General features: G+C 43.3%; 1 protein-coding gene across 2 annotated transcripts in view; it reads left to right on the forward strand.

The window, feature by feature from the left end:
* Positions 1 to 27,310, forward strand: part of LOC144753541 (uncharacterized) — an 869,206-nt gene that overhangs the window by 723,514 nt on the left and 118,382 nt on the right. For both annotated transcript variants that reach the window (XM_078641195.1, XM_078641196.1), the window contains exon 16: positions 4,820 to 4,912. In XM_078641195.1, the coding sequence (XP_078497321.1) occupies positions 4,820 to 4,912 (93 nt within the window). The remainder of the gene's footprint in view (positions 1 to 4,819; positions 4,913 to 27,310) is intronic.

The raw sequence follows: 27,310 nt of genomic DNA on the forward strand, positions 1-27,310 counted from the left end.
TCCCTCTTCCTATCTCTCTCTCCCTCTCTCTAGCTCTCTCTCCCTCTCTCCCTCCCTCCTGTCTTCCTCTGTCTCCCACCTCACCTCACTCACTCCCTCTCTCTCTCTCTTCCTCCCTCCCCTCCCTCCCTCTCCTCTCTCTCCCTCCCTCTCCGTCTCCCTCCCTTTCCCTCTCTCTCTCTCTACCTCTCTGTCTCCCTCCCTTTCCCCTCCCTCTCACTCACCTCCGTCTCACTCCCTTTCACTCCCTTTCCCTCCCTCTCCATCCATTTCCCTTCCTTTCCCTCCCTCTCCCTCTCTGTCTCCCTACCTTTCCGCTCCCTCTCACTCCCTCTCCATCTCCATCTCTCTCCCTCTCACTCCTTCTCCCTCCACTCCCTCTCTGTCTCCCTCCCTTTCCCTCCCTCTCTGTCTCCCTCCCTTTCCCTTCCCTCCCTCCATTCCCTCCTTCCCTCCCTCCTTTCCCTCCCTTTCCTCCATCTCACTCCCCATCAGTCTCCCTCCCTTCCCTCCCCATCAGTCTCCCTCCCTTTCCCTCCCTATCAGTCTCCCTCCCTTTACCTCCCTCTCTCACTCCTCTCCGTCTCCCTCCCTTTCTTTCTCCTTCTCTTTTCCCTCCCTCTCCTTCCCTTTCCCTCCCTCTCTGTCTCCCTCCCTGTCTCCCGGCTCACTCCCTCTCCATCCCTGTCCGTCTCACTCCCTCTCCCTCCCTGGCCCCTCACTCCCTCTCCGTCCTCACTCACTCCCTCCCTCTCCCACTCACTCCCTCTCCCACTCACTCACTTCCTCTCACTCACTCCCAACTACTCACTCCCACTTACTCACTCCCACTTAATCACTCCCACGTAATCACTCCCTCCCTCCTCCCTCTCCCTCCCTCTCCCTCCCCCCTCTCCCTCCCTCCCTCTCACTCCCTCCCTCTCCCTCCCTCTCCTCCTCCTCCCTCTCCTCTCACTCCCTCACTCACTCCCTCTCACTCACTCCCTCTCACTCACTCCCTCCTCTCTCCCTCTTACTCACTCCTCTCCCACTCACTCACTCACTCACCTCACTCTCACTCACTCACTCACTCCTCTCACTCACTCCCTCTCACTCACTCACTCACTCACTCCTCTCACTCACTCCCTCTCACTCACTCCCTCCCTCTCTCTCCCTCCCACTCACTCCCTCGCCCACTCACTCACTCACTCACTCACTCTCACTCACTCCTCTCACTCACTCACTCACTCACTCACTCCCTCTCACTCCTCCCCCTCACACTCACTCACTCCCTCCCCCCTCTCACTCCTCCCTCTCACTCACTCCCTCTCACTCACTCCCTCTCCTCACCCTCTCACTCCCTCCCTCCCCTCCTCCCTCTCACTCACTCACTCACTCCTCTCACTCACTCACTCACTCCCACTCACTCACTCACTCCCTCTCACTCACTCACTCACTCACTCCCTCTCACTCACTCACTCACTCCCTCCCTCTCACTCCCTCCCTCTCCCTCCCTCCCTCTCACTCCCTCCCTCTCACTCACTCCCTCTCACTCCCTCTCACTCCCTCTCACTCACTCCCTCCCTCTCTCTCCCTCCCACTCACTCCCTCTCCCACTCACTCACTCACTCCCCTCTCACTCACTCACTCCCTCTCACTCACTCACTCACTCACTCCCTCTCACTCACTCCCTCTCACTCACTCACTCCCTCTCACTCACTCACTCACTCCCTCTCACTCACTCCCTCCCTCTCTCTCCCTCCCACTCACTCCCTCTCCACTCACTCACTCACTCCCTCTCACTCACTCACTCCCTCTCACTCACTCACTCACTCCCTCTCACTCACTCCCTCTCACTCACTCACTCCCTCTCACTCACTCACTCACTCACTCCCTCTCACTCACTCACTCACTCACTCCTCCCACTCCCTCCCTCCCTCCCACCCTACCACCCCCTCCCTCCCTCCCTCTCACTCCCTCCTTCTCACTCCCTCCCATTCACTCCCTCCCTCCCTCTCTCTCCCTCCCACTCACTCCCACTGACTCACTCACTCACTCCCTCTCACTCACTCACTCCCTCTCACTCACTCACTCCCTCTCACTCACTCACTCACTCCCTCTCACTCACTCCCTCCCTCTCTATTTCACTCCCTCCCACTCACTCACTCACTCACTCCCTCCCACTCCCTCCCTCCCTCCCACTCACTCACTCCATCCCTCTCTCACTCCATCCCTCTCTCACTCCATCCCTCTCACTCACTCCATCCCTCTCACTCACTCCATCCCTCTCACTCACTCCATCCCTCACTCACTCCATCCCTCACTCACTCCATCCCTCTCACTCACTCCATCCCTCTCACTCATTCCATCCCTCTCACTCACTCCCTCCCTCTCACTCACTCACTCCCTCCCACTCACTCACTCCCTCCCACTCACTCACTCCCCCACTCACTCCATCCCTCTCACTCACTCCATCCCTCTCACTCACTCCATCCCTCTCACTCACTCCATCCCTCTCTCACTCCATCCCTCTCACTCCATCCCTCTCACTCACTCCATCCCTCTCACTTACTCCATCCCTCTCACTCACTCCATCGGTATACACCCGTTACGACGCAACTTTTACTCCGCACTACCATTACAACGCGGGCATTACAACGCATGACATTACAACGCATTGCGCTGGGGGGCGCTCTAGGATAAGAGGTAAGTTTAATTTACTATCCAACACCTTCCCTAGGGTCCACGGGGACTGGAGTTAGAATAGTAAATTATACTTACCACTATCCAGCACCCCAAAGCGCTATGCGTTGTAACGGTATTCGTTGTAAATACCGCGTTGTAATGGTACGCGGAGTAAAAGTATGCGTTGTAACGTCATACATCCACTCCATCCCTCTCGCTCACTCCCTCCTTCTCACTCACTCCCTCCCTCTCACTCACTCCCTCCCTCTCACTCACTCCCTCCCTCTCACACTCCCTCCCACTCCCTCTCTCACTCCCTCCCTCTCACTCACTCTCTCTCTCTCACTCCCTCCCTCTCACTACCTCCCTCTCACTACCTCCCTCTCTCTCACTCCCTCTCTCTCACTCCCTCTCTCTCACTCCCTCTCTCTCTCACTCCTCCCTCTCACTCACTCCATCCCTCTCACTACCTCTCACTCACTCCCTCCCTCTCACACTCCCTCCCACTCCCTCTCTCACTCCCTCCCTCTCTCTCTCTCTCTCACTCCCTCTCTCTCACTCCCTCCCTCTCACTACCTCCCTCTCTCTCACTCCCTCTCTCTCACTCCCTCTCTCTCACTCCCTCTCTCTCTCACTCCCTCTCCGTCCCCCTCCCTTTCCCACCCACTCCCTCTGTCATCTCACCCTGCCTGTGTGCCAGCCGGGGCACACACACACACTCAGCCGCACCCAAGCACTTCACGGGTCTTCAAAAGACCATTTGCATGTTAATGAGGCCTTTGTATTTAACCTCTTCTTAGGCCCCTGCAGCTGTACTCTGGCCATTGCTAGGATCGCCCGGCCCCCACTGAGCAGCAGTCTCTCGCGCTGCTGCAGACACTTTATAAAAAAAACGTAAAACACAGGTATAATGTCTCGGGGGTCCGCGGGCCGCCAGGGACGGCTTGCCGGGCCGCCCCTGGCCCGCGGGCCGTACTATGAGTACCCCTGCTCTAATCAAACCTTAGTTTTCACTAGTGTCCTGCTCCCACAGCACCCAGCTAGTGCCATACTCTGACTGGCCATTAGGTGTCACTGGTGATCATTGTTGCAGGAATCTCTTCTGTCTCAGTCAAGGGTAAGGGGAGAGAGTGGAACCATATAGAATGCTAGGAGTCGAACAACAGGCTTCATACCTAATTAGGAAAGGAGTAACATTGAATGGCCAAATTCTTCCTTCAGCAGGAGGGCACTACCATCACCCTAATTAGCACGAAAAATGAACCCTTGATATTAAATGGATATGTGCAGTATGGTATTTTATAGTAAATACATTTGTCTATGGTCTTGGATAGCTGATGCCCAAGATGTTAGTATATTTTTTAAATCAATAAGGACTCGCCTATTTGCGAAGTGTTTCATTTGACTCAAAACTGTATGGCAAGGTACAAACCATTCTGTTTGTTCATGAAGCCCTCACCCACCAACCTAGTTGGTGGCATGCTTTATCATCGGGCCCACCCAGTGACACCGAATGTGTCCCGGGTGTGCTTCAACGCCTGGATACAGCGGAGCAGGTATGTTACTGAGTGGGCAGTGTGGTGACGTGAAAGTGAGAGTTAAAAGCTATACAGGGGTCCCAGTACCTGAGAGTAAATTAAACTTTAATAACTAGGCCTTCGTTAGCATTAACAAAGGCTAGTGGATGTGGTAGGAGTATTAATTAGGGCCTCCTGCATCCAGATGTGGTCTACATGTTTCAGCCAGGCCTTTATGATTAAAACTGGCTTTCCTCAGGAGCAATAAATAAGTGAAGGTGCAATCTTAATTTAAGTGAGTGTGTAATTTGAAAAATGTGAAGCACTGGCCAAGGTGCTCTATGTGTGTGAGGGGGATTCCTTCTTAAAGCATCAGTTTGCTTTTTGCCACAAATGCCCCATGGAGTCGTCCGGCAGAGGTTTTGACCGATACTTTCGATCGAGACCTGCGATGAACCTATTGCTCTGTCGTGGACCTCCGTATGTGACATGCATATGATCTCTAATAAGTATGTAAATTTATCTCTTGAATAATTCCTGGATTTCTGAATGCCTGATTGGCTTTGGCACATGGAAGCTGCCCACAAATGCCCATGTTTATAAGAATGTCAGACTGAGTTGTCTCTTCTCCCTTTCAGGGGTTGTGCCGGTCCTTCACAGAGCGGCTAATCGCGGCCCTCCTGTGTGAGGAGGAGAGGACCCAAAAAAGCCACAGCGGGGAGTCAGTGCAGGTAAGTGGACAGTGTCCTTCTCACTTGTTTATGGTTACCAAGTCGCTCTCTCTTCAAATGTATGATTTGAACTCATTGTAATAAGTAAGACCGCATTAGCTCATGATTCCTAAACTCATCTTGCACGTTGAGTTTTGAAATTAAATGTTCTTACACATACCATTACTTCAGGCAATTTTGTAGTGAACACTTTTAGAGTTTATAGGGAATACAATCAGTTCGAGGAATAAATACCCATTTGGCATATTTTTACCCCTTGCAATTGCTGTCTTTCCCAGAAACAGGTGTGTGGCTTTCATTAGTTCACAATGAAGCGGCGCCAGGTCCCAGGGGTGTGAATGGTCAAATGTTCCATCTTCAGACCTCACTACCAACAGACTATGATAGTGGCTGTCTTTTGCTACCCTACTGAAGTGGGGTGCATTTTTAGACTATTGTTTCTTTTTTACCAAAAAATGATACACGAAGAGCTTTTATGTTGCTTTCCACCCACCACCTCATACAGCATGGGACAGTGGAGCAGCCACTTCTCCCAGTGGGTCCCTTCTCTTTGGGTGACTGCACAAAGCCTGTGTACATAATTGACATTCACCTAAAAGTAGTTTATTTCTATTCAGTGACAAATCTAGTTCAATATGTATTATATTTTATTTATTGTTACTTTAAACACCAGCTATTTACTTGGCTTGCACTTCGGTGCTCAGTTGTAAGACGATTTATTTTCCAACTTCTTCTCAAAATTGCAGTTCTAATGTATTTGAGTAGCATTGTAACTGCCTGCGATTTGAGTACTTGGGAAGGTGGTGACTTATTTTATTCCCTTCAGAATTAAAATTAATACAATGCCTGAAACAAGTAGAAGACCTCTTATTTAACAATATCACTAGTAACATGGCGGCATTTAAGTGGCTGCATGCTTTCATTTTTTTCTAGGTTTATTTTGGCGCCATCTGCGTGGAATAAAAACATTTAAAAAACACTACACCAGTTTGCCAAGACCTATTGGCTTTGCGAATGCGATTTTTTATTGCATTAGGGTCAATGCAACCCTGTTATGAATGACACCTCTCTGATTTAAGAAAGGAGCACAAAGTTCACATTTGCGTATTTTCGGCTATACTGCTCTTTGAATATTTTAAGTAACTGTGGTGCTTTATCAATCGTATCATTTTACCTTTATCATTGGGGTAGCAGGCCTGCTATCACAAACACTTCACACCTTCCAGTTCTAAGGTCTCAGAGGAAGTGACATAACACGCCTTGTAGACCATTAAACTATTTCTAAAATTAGAGAGAGGGGAAGAGAAGGGAGGGATGGGCAGGAGACTGGGAGCACTGGATGGGGAGAGGGAGCGGGGAAGGGGGAGGGATAGCGTTTTTCGTATTTTGTGTTTCTTCTTATAGGTTGTTGCTTTTGGACACACGAAATGAGCGGATATTAGCCTAAGAGCTGGCTCCCAGCTCTTGACTGGCACCTTCCGACTGTTGTGGAATAGCTCGACAATGGCTGTATGTAAAAGGCATTCCTTGCGTGTGTTTTAAATCAAATTAATAAAAACATTTGAACCATAAACTATTTCTTTTTTTTTTTTTTTTTTTTTTTTTTTTTAATGACTTGTATTTATTTGATTCTTATCTCTTTTTGCAACAAATATCTTTTTTTTTGTTTAATAAAGTTTTATTAAGCATAAGAAAAATGATACATTATAATATCACAACATAAGATAACGCAAAGTCAATAGGAGATAATCATGAAGGACAATTTTTGAGATATAGGAAAATAAAAACGGTAAAGTAAAACCATGTAATTGAAGAAAACCTTATAGAGAGGAAAAAAGAAAAAGAAGGAACGAGAAAAATAGGAGGAGAGAAAGAGAAAGGGGGGAAAGGGTGTTAAGGGGGGGGAGAAGAGGATAAGAAGGTGGAGAAAGGTAGCCAGGTAAGATCAGACTTAATTTTTAGGGTGACAGACGTAGAAGAAGCAATAGCAATTCTATGCTCATCACACACAAAATTCCACCAAGTCTGCACAGACAATTTAGAGTTATCCTTCCAGCAAGACAAGATTACTTTGTAAGCAGTTGCAATGAATAAGTCAAACAATTTTGCATTATAAGAATGTAAGTCCAAAACATCAGATATAGAACCTAGAAAAATATGCACCGATGAAAACGGTTCAGAAAAACGAAAAATGCGCATACAGTATTTCCAAACTGATTTCCAAAAGGTAATAACTCGTGGGCAATCAAATAGGAGGTGTTTAAGTGTGCCCGGGTGAGATGAACAGGACCAACAAAGGGGAGAGGAGGAAGGGGAAAATTTGGCAATGCTTATAGGGGTAAACAGAGCTCTATGATAAATGAAAAAAAGTGATTGAGTAATACGGGCCGAAACCGAAGACTTAAACAGTTTGGACCATAATCGATTCCAAGTATCAATAGATAACGATAAAGAGAAATCAGTTTCCCAAGCAACTTCATGAACAGTTTTAGGTCTAGGACCAACATTCTCCAATAACATTTTATAAATCAAAGCAGCTTTGGGTATTTGCTGAGTAAACAACGGGTATAGAGGGGTGGAAGGAGTAAGGGAGGGAAGGGCATCAAACGTAGGTAGGGTAGATAGGTGAGACAAAATGGCATTAGCAATAATATCAAATTCATTACGATGTTGCACAGATAAATCAAACTTAGTTAGCATTTCATCAAATGAAAGAAGGGATGAATCTGAAAAGAATTGATAGACAAACATAATATCCTTTTCTTTCCAATACTTGAAGTAGAAAGATTTACCCTTATATTTAAGATATTTGTTGTACCAAATACTAGAGGAAAGAAAAATCTGTAAGGGCGATAAGTCTTTTGAAAAAATATTATGTAGCAGTGTATGGGAATATTTCAACACAGGGTAATGCGTCAAAAAGGAACAGTTGGACATACAAAGGGATTGTTGAAAATTGAAACCCTTTAACAAAGATCTCTCAACTACAATCCATCTGGGTACAGGGGTATCAGTAAAATCAAACGCCAGTGAAAAGGCTTGTTTCAGTAAAAAGGCTGAGTGGTATGATTGGAAGTCAGGGAAGCGAACCCCCCCTTCAGATTTAGGACGTAGAAGTTTTTGTAGGGAAATGCGGGGTCGTTTATTATTCCACAAAAATTTAGAGCAGATGGAGTTCAGCTTATTAAAATACAATTTAGGGATCTTCACAGGAAGCATGGAAACAGTGTATAAAATATGTGGGGAAATCATCATTTTGATGGTGTCTAAGCGACCCCACCATGAAAGGAAAAGAGGAGACCACGTCTGAAGGAGTGAGTGAATTTTTTGAGTAAGGGAGGTAAAGGTCAGTTTGAGTGTGTCACGCAGGGTGGAGGAGAACCAAATACCCAGGTATTTGATCTTGGAGGGACACCATGCAAAATCAGTGGAAGCAAACATATATTGGTAACAGGATGAGTTAAGGGGTAGGACTTCCGTTTTGGAGAGATTAAGTTTATAACCAGAAACAGAAGAATATACGCGGACTTCTTCTAAAAATGGAGGAAGGGAGGAGACAGGGTTAGCCATGTAGACCAGAACATCATCGGCGTAGGCCGAGAGTTTCGTCTCAATCGAGGATTGTGTGAATCCCTGAATGAGGGGATTAGAGCGGATTTTAATAAGGAAGGGCTCTAGGCAAAGAATAAAAAGTAAAGGGGAGAGAGGACAGCCTTGTCTTGTTCCTCTGGATAAAGGGAAAAATTTAGAGAATTTATTGTTAACAAAAACACTGGCGCGGGGAGCAGAGTAAAGGAGTCTAACCAGGGAAATGAAATGAGGACCAAACCCAAACCAATGCAATGCCTTAAACATGAATTTCCAATTAATTCGATCAAACGCTTTCTCAGCGTCAAGGGAAAGGGCAGCTAAAGGGGCCTTGAAACGGTTGCCATGGGAGATAATATTTGTAAAAACACGGGCATTGTCTGCAGCAAGTCTTCCTTTTACGAAGCCAACTTGATCGGTCGTGATTAACAGAGGAATAAGGGATTCTAGTCGGGCAGCTAGGATTTTGGCAAAAATTTTACAGTCGTAATTAATGAGGGATATGGGGCGATAATTTTTGCAAAGGGAATGGTCCTTGTCCGGTTTGGGAATGATGATTATAAGGGCATCCAAAAATGAACCCGATGCTTTGGCATTTGCAATAAAGGAGTTAAAAAGTTGTAGAAGGTGAGGAACAAAAATGGAATGCAAGTTGGCATAAAATTCGATAGGGAGACCATCAGGGCCAGGGGCTTTCGCTTTCTTAAGGGATGTAATAGCCTTAAGTATTTCCTGAGGGGTAATGTCATCTTCTAATTGCTGAAATTCAGTAGGCAGTGACGGAGGAGGGGGAAGGCCTTCAAAGAAACGAGAGAGATCATCATCACCAGGCAGTGTATCATCTGTATATAAGAGTTTATAATAATCATGGAAGACCTGTGCAATATCCTCATCAGAGGAGACCTTTGTATTAGTGTGCTCATTGAGAATAGAGCAAATCGATTTGCGTTCAGATTTGATTTTAAGGTAATTGGCCAACATTTTCCCCGCTTTATTTTGACCCCCATGAAATTTGGATTTGATCTTTAAAAGGGTGTTACAAGCTTCAACTGTGGCAATTTGATTAAGTTCAGATTTGGCTTTAATAAGGAGATGAAGAGTGTCAGGGTTCTTGGAAGAGAAGTAAGAGTGCTCTAGGGTCTTAATGTTGGCGAGTTGGGTAGTGTATTTGGCCCTGGTGAGTTTTTTCTTCCTAGAGACATAAGAGATTGTAAACCCTCGCAGTGCAGCTTTAAAAGCATCCCAATTGTTTGAAACTGACGTGTCTTGGGGTAGGTTGAGGGAGAAGTAGTCAGAAATGAAAACCTTAACTTTAGACATGAAATCCGAATCAGAAAGAAGGAAAGTGTTAAATTTCCAGCGACTGAAAGACGTGGAAGTATGGGAAAGGTCAAAAGTGGCATACACAGGTGCATGGTCCGAAAGGAAAATAGAACCAATTTCGGATTTCTGAATAGCAGGGAGAAGAGATTTACTGACCAAAATATAATCAATTCTGGATCTAGTATGGTGGACATTAGAGTAGAATGTATATTCGAGTGACTCAGGATTACATGTTTTCCACACATCAAACAGGGGACGTGAGGCAATAGCCGACTGGAAAGCTTTATGGGTCTTGTCCGGTTGGAATTTGGAGGAGGATAGTCTATCCGAGAATGGGTCCAACCATTGGTTAAGGTCACCGGCTATGATAACATTAGGGCAATCAAAAGATGAAATGAGGATTTTAATATCATTCCAAAATTTAGGGTCAGGACGGACAGGACCATAGATATTGAGGAGCACCATAGTTTTGTTTTGTATAGACACTTTTGACATAACCCATCGACCCTCAGCGTCCGATTGAGAGGACAAAATTTGAACATCGAGGCCTTTACGGAATAAAATAGCAACACCCCCTTTCTTATCAATCGCAGGAGAAAACACCACCTGACCCACCCAAGCCCTTTTGAGTTTCAGCGATTCGACATCTGTACAATGTGTTTCTTGGAGAAAAGCAATCTGAGCATTCAATTTAGATAGGTGGGACAATACCTTTTGACGCTTAACTGGGTTGCCAAGACCACGAACATTCCACGTTACGAAGTTACACATGATGGGAGGTATGGGAGGAGGGTAACAATTGGGTCCAATACACTGCAGGTAGGGAACTAAGGGTGGAAACAAGAAAGACAAACATGTTAGCAATACAAATCGGATACAAATAGGAAGACAAAATATGAAGGAACAACACCTTTGATATAGCTAGAGAAGAATAAGCATGTGGAACACTAGAGACTACAAGAAGAAAGACAAGAGGGGACACACAGAAGATAATCGAACATGAATGAGCACGGAATATGCAACAATGGCCTGTGAAAAGGAAGATAAAGAGAAAGGAGGAAAAGAGAAGGAAACAGGTAAGAAACAGATCAAGGCAAGAACACCCGACCTGAGAAGTAAGAGAAGAACCAAGTAAAGGAAGCATGGAGACGCCAACGCGGGCGCCTAGCCAGCAGAGCAAGGAAAACGCGGGAAAATAGGCAAGATATATTTGATAAAAAAGGGAAACTTGCGCAAGACATGACAGGAAAGAAACCGAGACAAGGCCACAACAGTCGTCAAGACATTAGAAAAATGATTGCAAAAAGTAGAAGAAAGTTAGTTTCAGTCATTGGTGTCCATCGTTGGTGGAGAGACGGTGAGAAGATAATCTCGGAGCTTCTGAGGATCATCAAAGGTACGGGACCGGCCATTGTGGGTTATCTTGCAGAGGCAAGGATGAAGAATTCCATATTGGATGTTGAGATCCCTCATGCGAGGACGTAGATTAAGGAATTCTTTGCGACGAGCATTTGTAGCATTCGAGAGGTCCTGGGATATGTAGATGGTGTGGCCCGACCATATGAGGCGACGTTGTGCTCTGGCAGCCTTGAGAACAGTCATCAATTCGGTGAATTCCAGAAACAACAGGATGATACCTCTGGGTTTGGTCGGGTTGGACGTCGGTCGACCCAGACGGTGTGCACGCTGAATGTTCAGTGGAACAGAGTCTGGTTGGAGGCCCAAAAGTTCGTATAGGAGTTTGCGGACGAAGGTCACCATGTCGCCCTCCCCAAGGGACTCCGGTACACCATAAATACGGAGGTTGTTCCGCCTGTTACGGTTTTCAAGGTCCTCAGTGTGAAGTTTCAGTTGTTGTATCTCCTTTTCGAGAATAGGGATTTTTGTGGATACATCCTGGACATCACTAATACGTTGTTCCATTTGTAGGACTTTGTTTTCCATGACAACCCATCTGTCTTCAATCTGCTTGAGCTTCTCATTTGTTGCCACCATAAAAGGTTGTAAGCCACGAACCTCTTCCAAAATAGAGTCCAGCACTGGGTTTTGAGAGGTACGAATAGGGGACGGAGGGCCATTCTTGAGGCGTTTTGGATTTGTTCCGGTGACAGACGCTCTCGCATGACCTGCGTCCTGGGACATGATGGCAATAGAGGTGCAGACTAGAAGGATTGCAGGGACGGAAGCCAATTCAAATTGTAAAAGCTGTGAGACCCTAAAAGTAGAAGTGCAGAGAGTACTTTTTGAAAGATGTCCTGGGCGGGCTATCAAGTGGCACTGAAGAAACACCAACTGCAATCTATACAGCAGGTGTCAAGAGGCAACAAAAATCAGGAAGTCACAGGTAAGTAGCCAACCAGGAAAGGAGTGGAGGAGAAAGCAGCATAGCGTCCATGGGAAATAGAAACCATGAGGTTTATGCGATAGGCAGCTGAGGGCAAATGGTGACAGAAATGGAGATAGATAGCATGTGCGCAGATAACTCCTCAAAATGGCCGCCAATAAGTAACGCTAGTAGCAGCAAAGAAGCTGAGGTGGAGACTGGCACCATGTATCATAAAAAATGCAGCAGAGACATAGTATGCAATAGCTATGACATACCCTTGCCGATTGCGACCTGTGGCGGCAGTATGCGAGCATGGACAGTGCCGAAATCGCCAAAAAACGGGACGCGAGCGCGGCGGCACAAAATGGCGGCCGCTCGCGTCCCTGAATCCGGTGAAGAAGCTGCAGCCCGAAAAGACGTCAAAGCGGCAATTTCAGCCTCCGCCGCCGCTCGCAATGCACGGGGACCATGTTCCGCCGTGTAATACCAGCTGTTCCCGGTGTCCGTAGGCGGAATAGCAGCAGTAACCCAGGAAAGAGTCCCGCGTTGTCACGGAGCTCAGCCGGGCAGCGCCATCATCCGTCGGCGCGTAAGCCACGCCCCCCACCATAAACTATTTCTAAACATATTTTATTGAAAATTCTGATAAAAGACTCACAGATCCAGCGTTTAAAACAATCGACTAGGCTTGTGCAAATCTCTTGAAAATAGACCTGTGGGACCCATCAAATCTTTGGAGGTGATTAGACCCGTACAGCAGGTTGGACGGGTCTCATGAAAATGTCACTTTCTGTCATGGATTGTGACAGAAGGCCGAATATTTCAGCTCCATAGTTCTAGTTTCCAGCCCTGCGTGGAATGGCGGGTCCCCACTAGGCAGTTTTCATTTTTTGTTGTTGCACATAACGTATTGATAGAAGGTACCATTGGGAGCATTTCTTTTTATTTTCGTGCCACCCGTCCTGCGGTGGTGTTTGTTGCACCTGAATGGCAGAGTTAATTTGGTTGCTTGCCCTGTGGCAGAGATTTGATTGTCACAGAATTGCAGACTGCTAAAATGCACCCTGTCTCCAGCATTGCTGCAGTCTGTTTACGATGTCCATGGGTCTAGCAACACTTCACTATGTCAGTGGACATAGTAAACAGCCTATGGAGCTGCGGGGAGTGTGAGGCAATGGCAGGCAAATAAAATGCTTTTTTTTTATAGTACCCACATATTAATTTTCTTCCTGAGCTTCCATTAAAATTAATATTCATGTATCTGCTGATGCCTTGCCACGCATTTCTCTACGGTGGAGTTTTGGTTTGTAGAAATTCTCAAATCCAGAATCTGAGTCTCAAGATTTAGGTTTTAGGGACGAAAAAACACATTCTTTCAGACCAGTATGGAATTTAGGAGTTCAGAACATTTTGTGAATAAGACCTGGAATTACAAATCAATTGAAAGACGTTAAAAGCAGCAACACAGAGGTAACAACTCCTGCCTTCGAGTGACGACCCTGGGTCTGATTCTTTAAAGGCTGTGTCTCATTCTGGTAAGGTAAGGTAATGCTTCTTGTTATGTGTGGGTAAATGGAAAAGCTTGTGGCGTCTACTTTGTGTTCAACTTCGGTTTGTTCCTCAAAGTGACTTGTGGAAGGTCTTCTTCCTTCCATCAGTCCCCACAAAAGGTGGCACATGACTGCCGGTTGCCTCTGACATTCAGTACTGAATTTTCGTTTGTATCTTTTATCTGTTCTTTCCTAACAATGTAAAGAATATATTTACACAAAACCTCCATTCAAAATTCACTTTCTATCTTTTGTAGAGTCACCCAAGACCTTGTAATCATAACTTCTTCTTTTATTAGTCAAGTGTAATCCAAATATAATTTTTTCGGTTTTGGAATTTTAGGAATTTGTAAAACTTTGTCCTCCAGTCTTTTGTAATCACTTCCCAAGGTGTCGTATTAAATTCTACACCATAATGAAGAAGTTACAGGATTTAACTCTTAACAGTTTGAAATACCTTTGTGTTTTAGTCCACATTACCTACTATTCTTCTAAGTATTTACAGTCTAGAACAGTCTCTAGTTTAATTTGAGAATAGTACCATTGAAAAGGTTTATTCTGCTTAATATAACTTCTAAAATTCATTAATTTATTTTAAGGAGGTGTATTATTATTACTCTCAGTACTGTACTCCTGTGAACTTTTTAACAACATCTGAGGACCTATTGTGGTAAAATCCATTAGAAGAAATTCTTCTTCCTACATTAAAACTTGAAATGTGAAAAAGGTTTTAGTGGTTCTCAAGACATGGTGATCTGCAACACAGAGGATCGAAGAGTGCTGCGGCAAAATGTGCGCCAGATTTAACAAAGGTCTTGGAATTTTAATACTTAACAGCGGAAGTGTTACATCAAATTTTCAAGTTAAAATATATAATGCTTAGGTTGATAAAGTCAAAAGAATAATCACAAATGCGAAATACCACTTACAACGATAGCATGGTAGCCAACATTAATTTTCCAGTAACCTTTGGATAATTACACAGTTATCTAAAGTAAGTGATTAGCTTCAACCCAGTTGCTCCAGGGCTAAATTACTTTGAGACACATTCACTAACATTTAACGCAGCGCAATGCAGCAAGACAACCAGCTGCCTTGCGTCCAATGGAAGGGGCAGGAGTGCACCATTTCTACCAAGAGATGACGCATTCCTGCTCTCTCCCTGCACTGGTGCGCTAGTGGCTGCCACACGCCAAAGCAGGCAGCCCTGCACCATGGTGCAAGGTAGGCTGCTTTTTTCCTCTATGTGTGCTGCAGAGTGCAGTACACGTATAAGGAGGAAAAAACAAGGAGAAATAAACGTATTTCTCCTTTACGCCTCCCGAGGGAAGAGGTAGCATGTGGACGGATTTCCAGGTTTACTATTATTAGAAAATATGGGAATGTGCCAAAAACTATGGACGGATGCATGGTTATACCAATGCTCCATCAATGTAACGTCTTCTCAGGGCAGATGAACGCAAGGATACACCTTGATCTGCCAGGCAACGCGAGCCCTTAGTAATTCTTGGCCTGTGCATTTTTCTCATTCTTATGGAAATCTTGGATGATCTGCAGTAAATGTTCACTTATGACTCAAGTAGATTTATCAAATAATAAAATAATGGGCAATGTAAATAATCATGTATGTAAGTGATAATAATAGTACTATCGCTGCCTGGTTGTTAAAACTGTACTTAAATTGAAACAGACACTGAACTAAGGCTTGACACCAAAGCCCATAGATTACTGTTATGCCTTATAATTAACACAGTGATTCCTTCTCGTGCTTTAACATTGAAGAGTGATGCTTCTTTTATTGCACCTATGGCCTCTTTATATGTTATTTCCATTTCATATTTATCAGAATAGAAAAAGCATCTATTATCACACTTTATTAATTTAACTTCAGACTTAAGTTTTTGTCAGTACAGGTCAGTTAGATATTTCCTCCACTCTTCTTCATTAATTGGAGATAGGTCTTAATTCTTCACATTAATTGTAAACTTAGATAATCTTCTCCAGGCTTTTTTGTGTCTTTTTCTGCATTGCATCTTTCAGACAATAACATACAGTTTTACAATGTGCTACAATGATACAGTGGACATGGTCCAAAGTATATTTTAGTGTTATAGCATTACAAAAGACCTGCTCTGACCCCATCTAACAGTATATTTAAAGGATTTAGTGTCAAATGTGAGTATTTTTGACAGTTATTTTTGCTTGCTTTTTAAAAGCCTTTTACTTTACTGAAACATTAATTGGTATTTGTACAACAGACTAACATTATTGATATAAGAGCAAACACAATTGCTTTTGTATGCCGAGGCAATAAACTCAAATCTGTAACACTATTTCTGGTTCCCTTCTCCACACAAGTCTGCCTAATCTTTTTGTTGTTGTTACATTTAAATGTTCTTTTCAATAACGATTGATAATTGTTTATCTATAATTTCTTTTATGTTAGATTATTTAAAGATCCTATAGTCTCAAGTGTTTTTACATTTAGTATTCAAAACCATATATTTTTTTTTTTCTATTTTCTCATACATAGATAAAGATAATGCATGGCATTTTATTAAGTGTATTTATATTAAGTAGATTTAATATTTATTTGAATGAAATGTAATTGGATGGATGTGCATGCTTTGCTCTCATATAAACCTTAAAAGAACCGGTCTCATTACAATAGTAAGACTTACATTGTGCATCTGACTAAGAGAATACGATTGTGCCTTTAGTAAGGTCCCCAATATACTGACTTTGTTAGAACCTCCATGCCCCATTAGATAAGGACTTCAACAGATAATAATTGTGGGAGTAATCCGAACATCATCAAACAATTAACGCACCAGGAAATAACTCCTTTAAGGTTGCGCGCGCACAACTATTCATGCAATCACTAGGTGGTTTCATAAATATTTAGGCCTTGAGTGTAGGCCCATTTGTTTTCATCAGAAATTTTGTTTTTTATCTGCACTTACCTGTACTTGTTTTGTTAAATCTCAAACCTTAATTCTAATTTATAAGCCATTATGTTTTGAAGAAGTATGATTATTGGTTTCTCATTGGTTGTACATGAATCTCTTTTTCCAGACTTGGCTTGGTGACTCACTAGTGGGGTAACTAGGCCCGAGTACTTGTGGTACTCACTGTCATCTGTTGATTATTGTGTAAGACCGTGTAATGATAAAAGTTTAGAATATGTGTGCAATTACATGCCATACCATACTTCATATAGGTTTGGAGGAGCCACCTGCAGCCATGTAGCCTAATGCAGGACTAATGCCTGGATGTGTGGATTTTTGTAGAGGAAGATTAAATGTGTCTTGCTGTCCTATAGGGTACACCCAAACAAGACCTTTTAAAAATAGCTCCAATAGTTGTCATACCTGTTATTAACTATTGCCTAGAAACTTGCTCTCTGTTGTGGTAGACCTATTGGCTCTAATACATAAAAATAACTACATATACTGGGCTTTGGGTCTCTCCCTTGCTCCTGATGCGAGGGCTATCCTTGGCTAGCTCATTTTACTCCTTCCTAATCAGTGGTTTCCGCCCTTTTTTTGTAGTCCCACCGTTGCTGATTTTCTTCATGATTATGTTCTGATTGGAAGACTTGTATCATTATACTCCTTGCATTCAGACAACTATATATTTCTTTTAGCTGTCCATGGGGGTACGTATGTTGCTCTTTCTCTCTCTTGCTGCTTACCTCCATCAGAACTCCCTGACTGTTTGTTTCTCCCCTGCCTTTCTTCAACTGGCTTTTTAATTATTTTTTAAAACCATTCCATGCTCCTCCTTTTCTCCTTTGCCCCACCTTCTGCTCCCGCTGCATATTGGTGTCAGATCCACCCCTGCAATGACTCCTCGCTTGCCCTTTCACACTACCCCGTTCCATTTGTTTAATACAAACAAATGTTTTTGGAGCTGCAGTTTGCTACTGGGCTGTTGCTTCCCTTTTCATATGTTTTAAAACATATTTTTTCAGTGTACTACTTCAAGATAGGTGTCTGCTGTACACATCACCACATGTCGTCCTATGCTTGTAACCACACATGCACCTGTTACATCATCTCATCCTTTTTATATATATTTTCAAACAACGCTGTTCCAAATAAATAATAACAATTTTTAGGTCGAGCCAACCAGAAAGCACAGCTGTTTGGCTGCAAAATACATATTGTGGGCTTACCAAGAACATATAAGGGCTTGGAGCCTGTCGTTGCTTACCATTGGTTGGCCTTCTTGTCACTCTTCTTTGCCTGATTCTTATGTGTGTCCTAGCTAGTACATCTTGTGTTTGTCCCTCCCAAGGAGCACAGCCTCTTTACCATCTCTTTTGATTGACTAGCTTCCATACTTCCACTCCTTGCTTTTCAAGCACTGCACTTTTCTTATTTGGTTAAGCGCTTCACCAGATTGAATGTGCTTTTCCAATCTGTCCCTCGTGTACTTCTCCCCTTGCACTCAGTGTTGCACTCTCTGTTGCCCCTGTGCTTCTCCCTACCCTCCTCCATATTGTGCTCGTGCTGTCATCCCCCATTGCTTTCTTGCACGTGTGCTTCTCTCCATCTGCCTCTCCAAATTGATCCCAAACCCATTGCTATCCCTCCCCACTTCCATCCTCTGTATTGCTTCCCACCATCCCTGCACTTCTTCTGCATTGCCTGTTGCTTCTCTTTGCCACCCACACCCTCTGTGTTGCTCATGTCCCCAGCCAACAATGTTGTTTCCCTCACCCGCACCCTCCATCTGTCACCGATTGTATCTCCCCCAGCACCTCGTTACTTCCCCCCTGCTGGCATGTGTCTATGACAGCATGACACCTGTCGCTGCTTGTCTTCTATAGCAGTGTGATGTCACCTTTCTTCCTCAGTCAAGTGGAATGATGTTGTATATGTCATTGGAATGTGGGTATGTCATAAGCTATGTGCTAAGGGTTGTGGGAGTTGTGGCCTTTGGTTCCCTGCTGCAGTTTGTGATGGGTGAGATCTTCTGTATGGAATAAACTTGGACTTTTCAACCTTTAATGTGTCCATGGAGGAGTCTTTCATACAAAATACGGCACTGGCGTAGTCGGCAGGTGCAGACCTACAAGAAGATTTCAACACATGGGGCTTCCCCACTGAGGTAAAATCCGTTATGGAAGCCACCTTCCGGTGAGAGATAACCGTATATGAGGGAAGCCGACTGCTTCTTTACTTAGAGCGGGTTGCCATGCACTTAAGGGCCACTTGATTGAACAAATAATCTGTGAAGCTTGACTGTGTTCATTGTGAGGCACTCTGCACAACAGGCATGCAAGCAGTTGATCTTGAGAGGAGTGTGAGGCACAAGGAATGTAAAGACAGTGCCGCGCGACAGCACAAGCAGATTATGTGAGCCACTGTGTTCTAGAGCTGAATGGGCGCATTGGCACGAGCACCCGCTCTCGCGTGCTCATTATAGTTCAAATTACAGTGCGGGAGCATACGGCATCGACACAAACAGCTGACGTGATTCACTGTGTCACCAAACACGTCATCTGCCTTCAATATTTGCTCACGTCTTCACGAGCAGCCTCCTGTTGTCCTTCCGGGGTCGGCTCAAAGTTTGCTTGTGCTGCATAATTGGACACTGTAGGAAGATCCAAGAAGAGGCAAGAAACGAAGTAAAGAGCGACAAAGTTTATTCAGTGCGTCTGCTCACGATGAAGTCCAGTCAGAAGTAAACACCTCTCACATAACCGCATTACAATCCAGTTCCCCAACAATTTGAAACAGAACATTCTCCCCCAAGATTCCCACTAAACACGAGACTGTCACGAGCTGTGACATGACAAGACAACCACGCTCGTGACAGCTCGCATGACATAAACAGTTCCCAACACACCTTCCACCCTTGAAACAAAAACAGAAAAAAAAAAACAAAGAAAAAAAATAAAGAAAAGCATCATCATAGAATTAAGTAATTACAAAGTCCTTATACCTAGAAGGAAGACGGTGAGAACGCACAATCCTAGTGTTACTAGGATTGCTCTCAGTTTCCGTACAATTCCTTTGTTCAACATGTTGCCCAACATCCAAAAACACATTACTATCATACTCATTTTGATCCAGGCTAACCCCAGAAAACACAGAAATTCTGTTGAAGTTCCAAACCGAACCACCATCAACCCTAACAGCATTCTTAAAAACTTCATTTACCTTTTTAGGACTTGACCACACAGGAAAACCTTTACTTACACCTTCCTTCTTCTTAATACAAACTAAATCACCCACCTTTACCAAGTGACTAGATGCAGAACCAATCTTCTTTTCCATGGAATGTTTCATTCTATTTTTATATAGCTCAACTCTACGTTGAACCGCCTCAAAATCCACTTTCAAAAAATTATCTGACCCACTTATATTTTTCTTCAACCACCAAGGTGCCAACCTGGTACTAGGTCTACGTCCTCTTAAAAGCTCAAAAGGGCTAACCAAAGTTACAGAATTAGGAGACGTTCTGTATGCCAAAAGCATGGATTGCAACGCATTTTGCCAATTCAAACCACCCTTAATGAAAAGTTGAATAGCCTCTTTGATCACTCGGTTGAACCGTTCAACCTGGCCATTGGCTTCAGGATGGAAAACTGCAATTCTCCTATGAACAATACCACATGTAACCATAAAATCTTCCATCTCCTTGCTGACAAACTGAGGGCCATTGTCAGTTACAACCTCTTGAGGAATCCCTTCTCTGCAAAAAATCTCATCCAAGAATTCTATCACTTTTTGTGAAGTGACATCCTTAACCATTTTGACCTCCGGCCATTTAGAGTAGTAATCAATAAGGACAATGGCAAAAGCTTCCTGCTTAGACAAACAACTAAATGGACCAATGATGTCTAAACCAAGTTTACGCCAAGGACCAATAAGTAAGTCAACAGGCTGAGGTTCAGGACGCAAAGCCACAGCCGTTTTGTCACTATTGGAGCAATAAACACAAGAATGCACAAAATGGTCAACACAAGAGTCAATACCTGGCCACCAAAAAGACTCCTTCACTCTTATTCTGGTAAAAGATATCCCCAAATGCCCTTCATGAGCAATCCTAAGAACAACATTTCTGAGAGAATTTTGTCCCCTCTTAAAACCAAACCATTCTCCGCAGCAAGCTCCTCCTGAACTTTATAGAAACCCATCATATCCCCAGATAATTTTCTCTGTTCGGGCCAACCTTGTACTAGATACTTCTTGACACTGCACAATTCTGAATCCTTACCCATCTCCGCTAACCAAATACTTTCTTGCAAAAATGACCGTTCACCATGCACCAAATCGACATCACACAGGGTGAAAGCTACTTCACAATCATCTTCTAGAACCCCAATAGGAACCTCACTAGGAGAAACTAGTCTGACATGCAATCTGCATGTACATTTGCTTTATCCTGAACCTACTCAATCTGATACTGAAAAGATTGTAATCTGGAAGCTAATCTTGCAAGCCGCGCTGACATGGTCCTGCCACCACCGGGAGCCATGAGAAAAACTAAAGGCTTATGGTCAGTTTTTCTGATAAACCTCATACCCCACAAAAAAGATCTAAAGTGCTCAGCTCCCCACACACACACCAACAATTCCCTTTCAATGACGGAATAAAATTCCTTTCCGCATCTCTCAAAGCTCTTGATGCATATGCATCAACCCATTCCTTCTCATTATCCCTCTGCAAAAGAACGCCACCCAAACCAGAGCTACTAGCATCCACCATGACAATGCATTTAGCCCCACACACAAAAGGTTTAAGACATGGCGCATTCACAATAAACTTTTTCAAATTCCCAAAAGCTAGAGTCATATCATCAGTCCAAACAAATTTAGCATTCTTTTTCAACAAACATCTAAAAGGATCAACCTTCGAAGAAAAATTTGGTATGAACTTGGCATAAAATTCAATGAGTCCCAAAAACGCCACAAGTTGTTCTTTGGAAGAGGGCAAAGGAGCGTTAACAATGCTTTCAACATGATTCCGTTTCGGTTTAATCCCCATCCCACTAATGGAATGCCCTAAATACTCAACCTCTTTTTGCCTAAACTTGCATTTATCAAGACGGAGAGTAAGCCCTTTCCTTGACAATGCTGCAATCACACCTTCTACATTTTTATCATGCTCCTCATCATTTTTGCCAAAAACAAGTATGTCATCCTGAAACGCCACAGCGCCACTTAACCCTTACAAAGTGTCTCTCATAAGCCTCTGAAACACTGAAGCAGCGCTCGCCAAACCAAATGGAAAACGACAAAATCTGTAAAGACCCTCAGGTCTAATGAAAGCAGTAATGTTTTTAGATTCCTCAGAGAGAACCACTTGATGATAAGCGCTGGCCAAATCGACACAAGAAAAAACTTGTGCACCAGCTAGAGTGGAGACCATTTCATGAAGATTAGGTAAGGGATGAGAATCAACCCAAATGGCATTATTGACACTGCAAAGGTCCACACACAACCTAAGCTCGCCAGAAGGTTTAATGGAAATCACAATGGGAGAAACCCAAGTACACGATTCAATCGGTTCTATGATATTCTTTTGACACAAGTCCTTAAGCATATCTTTTAATTTGCTCCTATAAGTCAGGGGAACATTCCTTACTCTATGTCGAATAGGAACGACATTATCATGTAACTTAATAACATGTTCGAAACCGTGATACCGTCCAAGAGCACCACTAAAAACATTTGGAAATGACTTCCTCAATCCATCTACCAATTGGGAATTAGACACATGAGTACCAGACATACTATGTGGCTCCACAGCAAAGACAGGAGGATTGGCTCTGGAATCAATTTTCATTTCCAATTGATGTTGGTGCGGCCACCCTAAAAGTGACAACCCTGATCTTGCTACATACATTTCCCAGAGGTATGATGGCCAGAAAATTGTAAGTTGGCATCAAAATAACCAAGTAGATCACTTTTGTGGCCTGTATAACCACCAGGAGATACATCAGGTAAAGACAGAGTTTTGTCAGGCCACTTCTCATGAAAAACATCCAACGAAATGATAGTGTACCATGCACATGAGTCAACAAAAAATTCCAAATCAATATTGTCAACCGTTACTACACAGGAAGGAAACTTTGTACATTCCCCATCCCCACAGACATTAATAACAGTATTGACTTGAAATTCGCTCTCATCATCAAAAGTATCACTATCACAGCAATCATGTATACAATTCACTTTTCTGGGTAATGATCTACACAATCTCGTAAAATGACCTTTTTTGCCGCATTTTGAACATGTTTTCTCCAAGGCCAGACAATATTTACAATCTGCTAGATGTCCATCACTACCACATCTAAAACAGAGTAATTTAGATTTTTTTTTCTCATACTTCTGACTCCTGAACTTATTGTCCACTTTAGACGGAAAGTCATTCCTTGGTGAATAATTTTTCTTTGACCTATCAGAATCTTTAGACACATTGAAAACATCGTTTTTATCATTGCCTCTAATTTCCTTCACAAATTTCTCGGAATGTTCTATAGACTTGGCAATATCTATAGCATTGTTCAGAGACAAATCAGATGTAGTCCAAAGTCGTTCCTGCACTTTTTTGTTATTTGTTCTCATCAAGATTTGGTCCTTAACACTTGCTCATAAGAGATGTGTTCAAAATCACACGTAACAGCTAATGATCTTAAAGCTCAAACAAAATCTTCTACAGGTTCATCTGCACGTTGTTTCCGTGAATAAAAGATAAACCTCTCCATAACAATATTCTTCTTCTTGCCATACCGCAAACTCAATTGCGAAGAAGCATACTCATACACATTAAGGTTTCCCTGGGTTAACAAGGGCTGGTAGAGTTTTATATTCTTTCAAAGCAATGCCACCCAAACAGTGTTTTAATAACGATAATTTTCTATTAGGCTCACATTCTTCCCCCTCCAATACCTCCACAGAAGCCAGAAAAACGGGCTCCCATATTTCCCAAGCCATGGGGGGTTCTCCTGGAGACGACAGAAAAGATGGAGGAGGAACAATGCCAGACATGATAATCTCAATAAAAGTACTAAGAAAGAAAGAGAGAAAAAAAACAATATTCAGGTTTGTGTATAATATAATAAATTATGAGGCACGCGTTGTGCGTGTCACCGATGCAATAATTACCCCAAAGTCCATAAATGAGACACGCGATGTGCGTGTCACCGATGTACACATCCAGCAGTGAATTCGCTCGTAAATGTGAAAACAACTGTCCTCGAAAAGCGTCTTCCGGGAAACTTTCCAATCAAGGACAGTTGCTAAGTAACAAAGAAGATGGCGCCCACGTTGCGTGGTGACGAATTGATGTGTCGCACGTAGCGTGATGAAAAAGCAGAGCAAAGCAGAACGTCAATGCGTGCGCTTAGCCGAACATCAATACGTGCGCTTGCATAAACGCCGGTCATCCAAGATTCCAGAGCGGAACAAAAGCTCAGCTGCACAACGGTGGAACTCCTGTCCCATTAAAAGATGCTCTTGAAAACGGTAGGACTGTTTTCTTTAAAAAAAAAAAAAAAAAAAATAGAATAATCCTCCTTAAGCTGGAAACGCAGTCCTTATAAACGTAGATCCACACAAACCAAAAAAGAAAAACGATTTGCTGCCTCATCAACAGAAAGCAAATGTCAATAAAAATAAAGTCTTCCTTTTTTTAAAATAAAAAAATGCGGTAAACAGATCCCGCCCGTCGCCAGTGTAGGAAGATCCAAGAAGAGGCAAGGAACGAAGTAAAGAGCGGCGAAGTTTATTCAGTGCGTCTGCTCACGATGAAGTCCAGTCAGAAGTAAACACCTCTCACATAACCGCATTACAATCCAGTTCCCCAACAATTTGAAACATAACATTCTCCCACAAGATTCCCACTAAACACGAGACTGTCACGAGCTGTGACATGACAAGACAACCACGCTCGTGACAGCTCGCATGACCTAAACAGTTCCCAACAGACACTGCACTGGTTTGCCTATGATTGGCTAATATCAGATTGCTCACAGGGAGGGGTTTGTAGTGTTTTATGAACAAAACCCCTGTTTGTCATTATTTGTGCTTGTCATCTCAGTGACGCACACAGTGCGCGGAATTCATTTTTGATGGTGCTAGTCAGTCTCAGTGACATGCACAACTTTCATGGCGTGCTCATCATTGCAGTGGCGTGCACACCTTTATAAGTTGTGCTTCTTCAAAAGTGCGTGCCTACCTCTGTGACACGCACACTAATTGCTTTTTTAATGACCTTTTGTTGCTTTATTCTCATGACCTTTCTATGATACACACACTGTTGCATTATCAAGTGCTTGTTATTTCAGTGACACGCAAACTTCTCACAGTAGTTTTGCTCTTCATGAGAGATTGTCGATCGATATCAGTGACACGCACACTCTTTGCATTTGATGACCAGTTTGTCACTCTATGCACTATGATGAGGGGCGTGTCATTTCTGTGACAATCTGTTGGCATTTTAAAGTGCTTGTCATCTCAGTGACGCGCACACTGTTCACATTTAAATACCTGTGCTTGTCAATATCAATGACACACACTGTTATTTTGGGAGGTTTGCTTGTTGCACTATTCGCTGTGAGGAGGGTGTATCTGTCTGTGACGTCCACACTGTTTGTTTTTAATGTACTTGTCATTTTGGTGACACGCACTCTGTTCACATTTAAACATGCTTATGTGGTTCTTGATCCTTACTTGATACTCACAGTTTCTATGACCTCTGTGCTTGGCCTCATTCCAAGTACGCATGTTTTTTCATCTGCTAATTAATGATTAATATTACTTGTGGGTTCACATTGTCCAATTGGTGGGTCTGTATATTCGGATGTGAGCAAGTGTATCTTCCAAAATCATGCAGAATGTTCCAGCACTTCATGCAGAGTCCTGGCATTCCTCCCATTAAATGGCAGAAGTGGAGGAAAGTATTTGAGACATATGCAGAGGTGTGTGGAACTTATTTAAGTGTTGAAAGAAAGACTTCACTACTTCTTAATTGTCTGGGTTCAGAAGGGCAGGATGTTTTCGATCATCTTGGCCCTGAATGAGTATGAAGTTTGTGTTAAAAAATTGGGCAAACATTTCTTGCCAAAAGTGAGCACTATAATAGAAAGGTATTGTTTTGCAAAGAGAACTCAAAGGAATGAAGAAACTGTTGAAAGTTATGTGACTGATTTAACCACATTAGTGCTAAGGCAATTCCTCCTTTGCGCTGCATGACCTAAATTCCCATTGTTCATGACGAGCTCAGCTCGTCATCAGCACAGGAGCAGTGCACTGCGTGATGAGCTGAGCTCGTCATGAGCATGCAAGGGGTTAAGGAAACTTGCATACGTAATCAATTCATGTTTGGATCTGAAGGTACAGGTAAAGAGAAATTTCAAAAAGTACAGGTGAAGAGTCAAGTTGATAAACAAGTGCAAAAAGAGAAGGTGGTGGAACGCACGTGTTACTGGTGCAGGAAGACTGGCCATCTAGCCAATGACAAAAGATGTGCATTGAAACAGGCATGTGCCAAATGCAATAAAAAGGGGCGCTTTGCGGTGGTGTGTAGGAGCAAGTATGAACTAAAAGTAAAGAAGGTGGAAGTGGAATGTGATAGTGGTGATAATGATAAAGATGATTTTGAGTGTGGCCAAATAGTTCTACAGGTAGCAGATTTTGGCAGCAGTAAATCTAGTCCCCTCAATGCCATTGTGGTGGAAGGTGAAGACATCTGCAACCTGCTTGATTCAGGCGCTAAGATCACCATTATTTCCAATGATTTTTTCAATGCTAAATTGAAAGATAAGTTGTTAATTAAGCCTGAAATTAAGCCCTATGCATATGGTGGTGAACCTATAAAGTTGTACGGGTACTTTATTGGGTTAATTGAGTATAAGAATAGATTGGTCTCTGGTAAAATTAATGTTTCAAAGAAAGGTGACAGCATTATTAGTTGGCTCCATCAGGGTGATTTAGGAATTATGCTTTAACCTAATAGTAATTCTCCTATTCAATTTAAGGAGAGTGTGTGTGCTGTGGAGGTGACCTCTGAGCATGAGTTTGTAGACATCTTGAGAAGGGATTTTTCCAAGATATTTAGAGAAGAATTAGGATACTTGAGAGGTTACAAGCATAAAATAGGATTGAGGCAGGATGCTCAACCTGTTTGTCGTAGGCTCAGGAATGTACCCATTTCCATTAGAGAAGACATGCTCTGTGAGATTATGAAATTAAAACAGAAAGGGATTATTGAAGAGGTTGAGGGCATAGAGTGGCTTACTCCAGTGGTAGCTGCCAAGAAAGCCAATGCTGACCTATGCCTATGTATTGATTTGAGGCAACTAAACAAGAATGTTATCGTGAATAGAGACCCACTTTACGGAGTTGTTGGTTGTAGGACAGTAGGGTCTGCTTTCCTGTGGTCACCCCAATTTTTGCTTTTTGCTTCACTGGTTTTCGACTTAATGTGGCTGTGGACCTGCTAATCAGACCCACAGCCTGCTGTTCTCTCTCTAAATTCAACACCATGTACTTTAGGCAGGGCTCGACAAATCATAAAAAATGCTCTAGACCTGCAGGTCTAGTAAACTACAAAATCTCCTCGACCTAACTTAAATGAACTTGACCTTAAACTC

Source organism: Lissotriton helveticus, chromosome 5_1 (genome assembly GCF_964261635.1).
Source record: "Lissotriton helveticus chromosome 5_1, aLisHel1.1, whole genome shotgun sequence".
Classification (NCBI taxonomy): domain Eukaryota; kingdom Metazoa; phylum Chordata; class Amphibia; order Caudata; family Salamandridae; genus Lissotriton; species Lissotriton helveticus.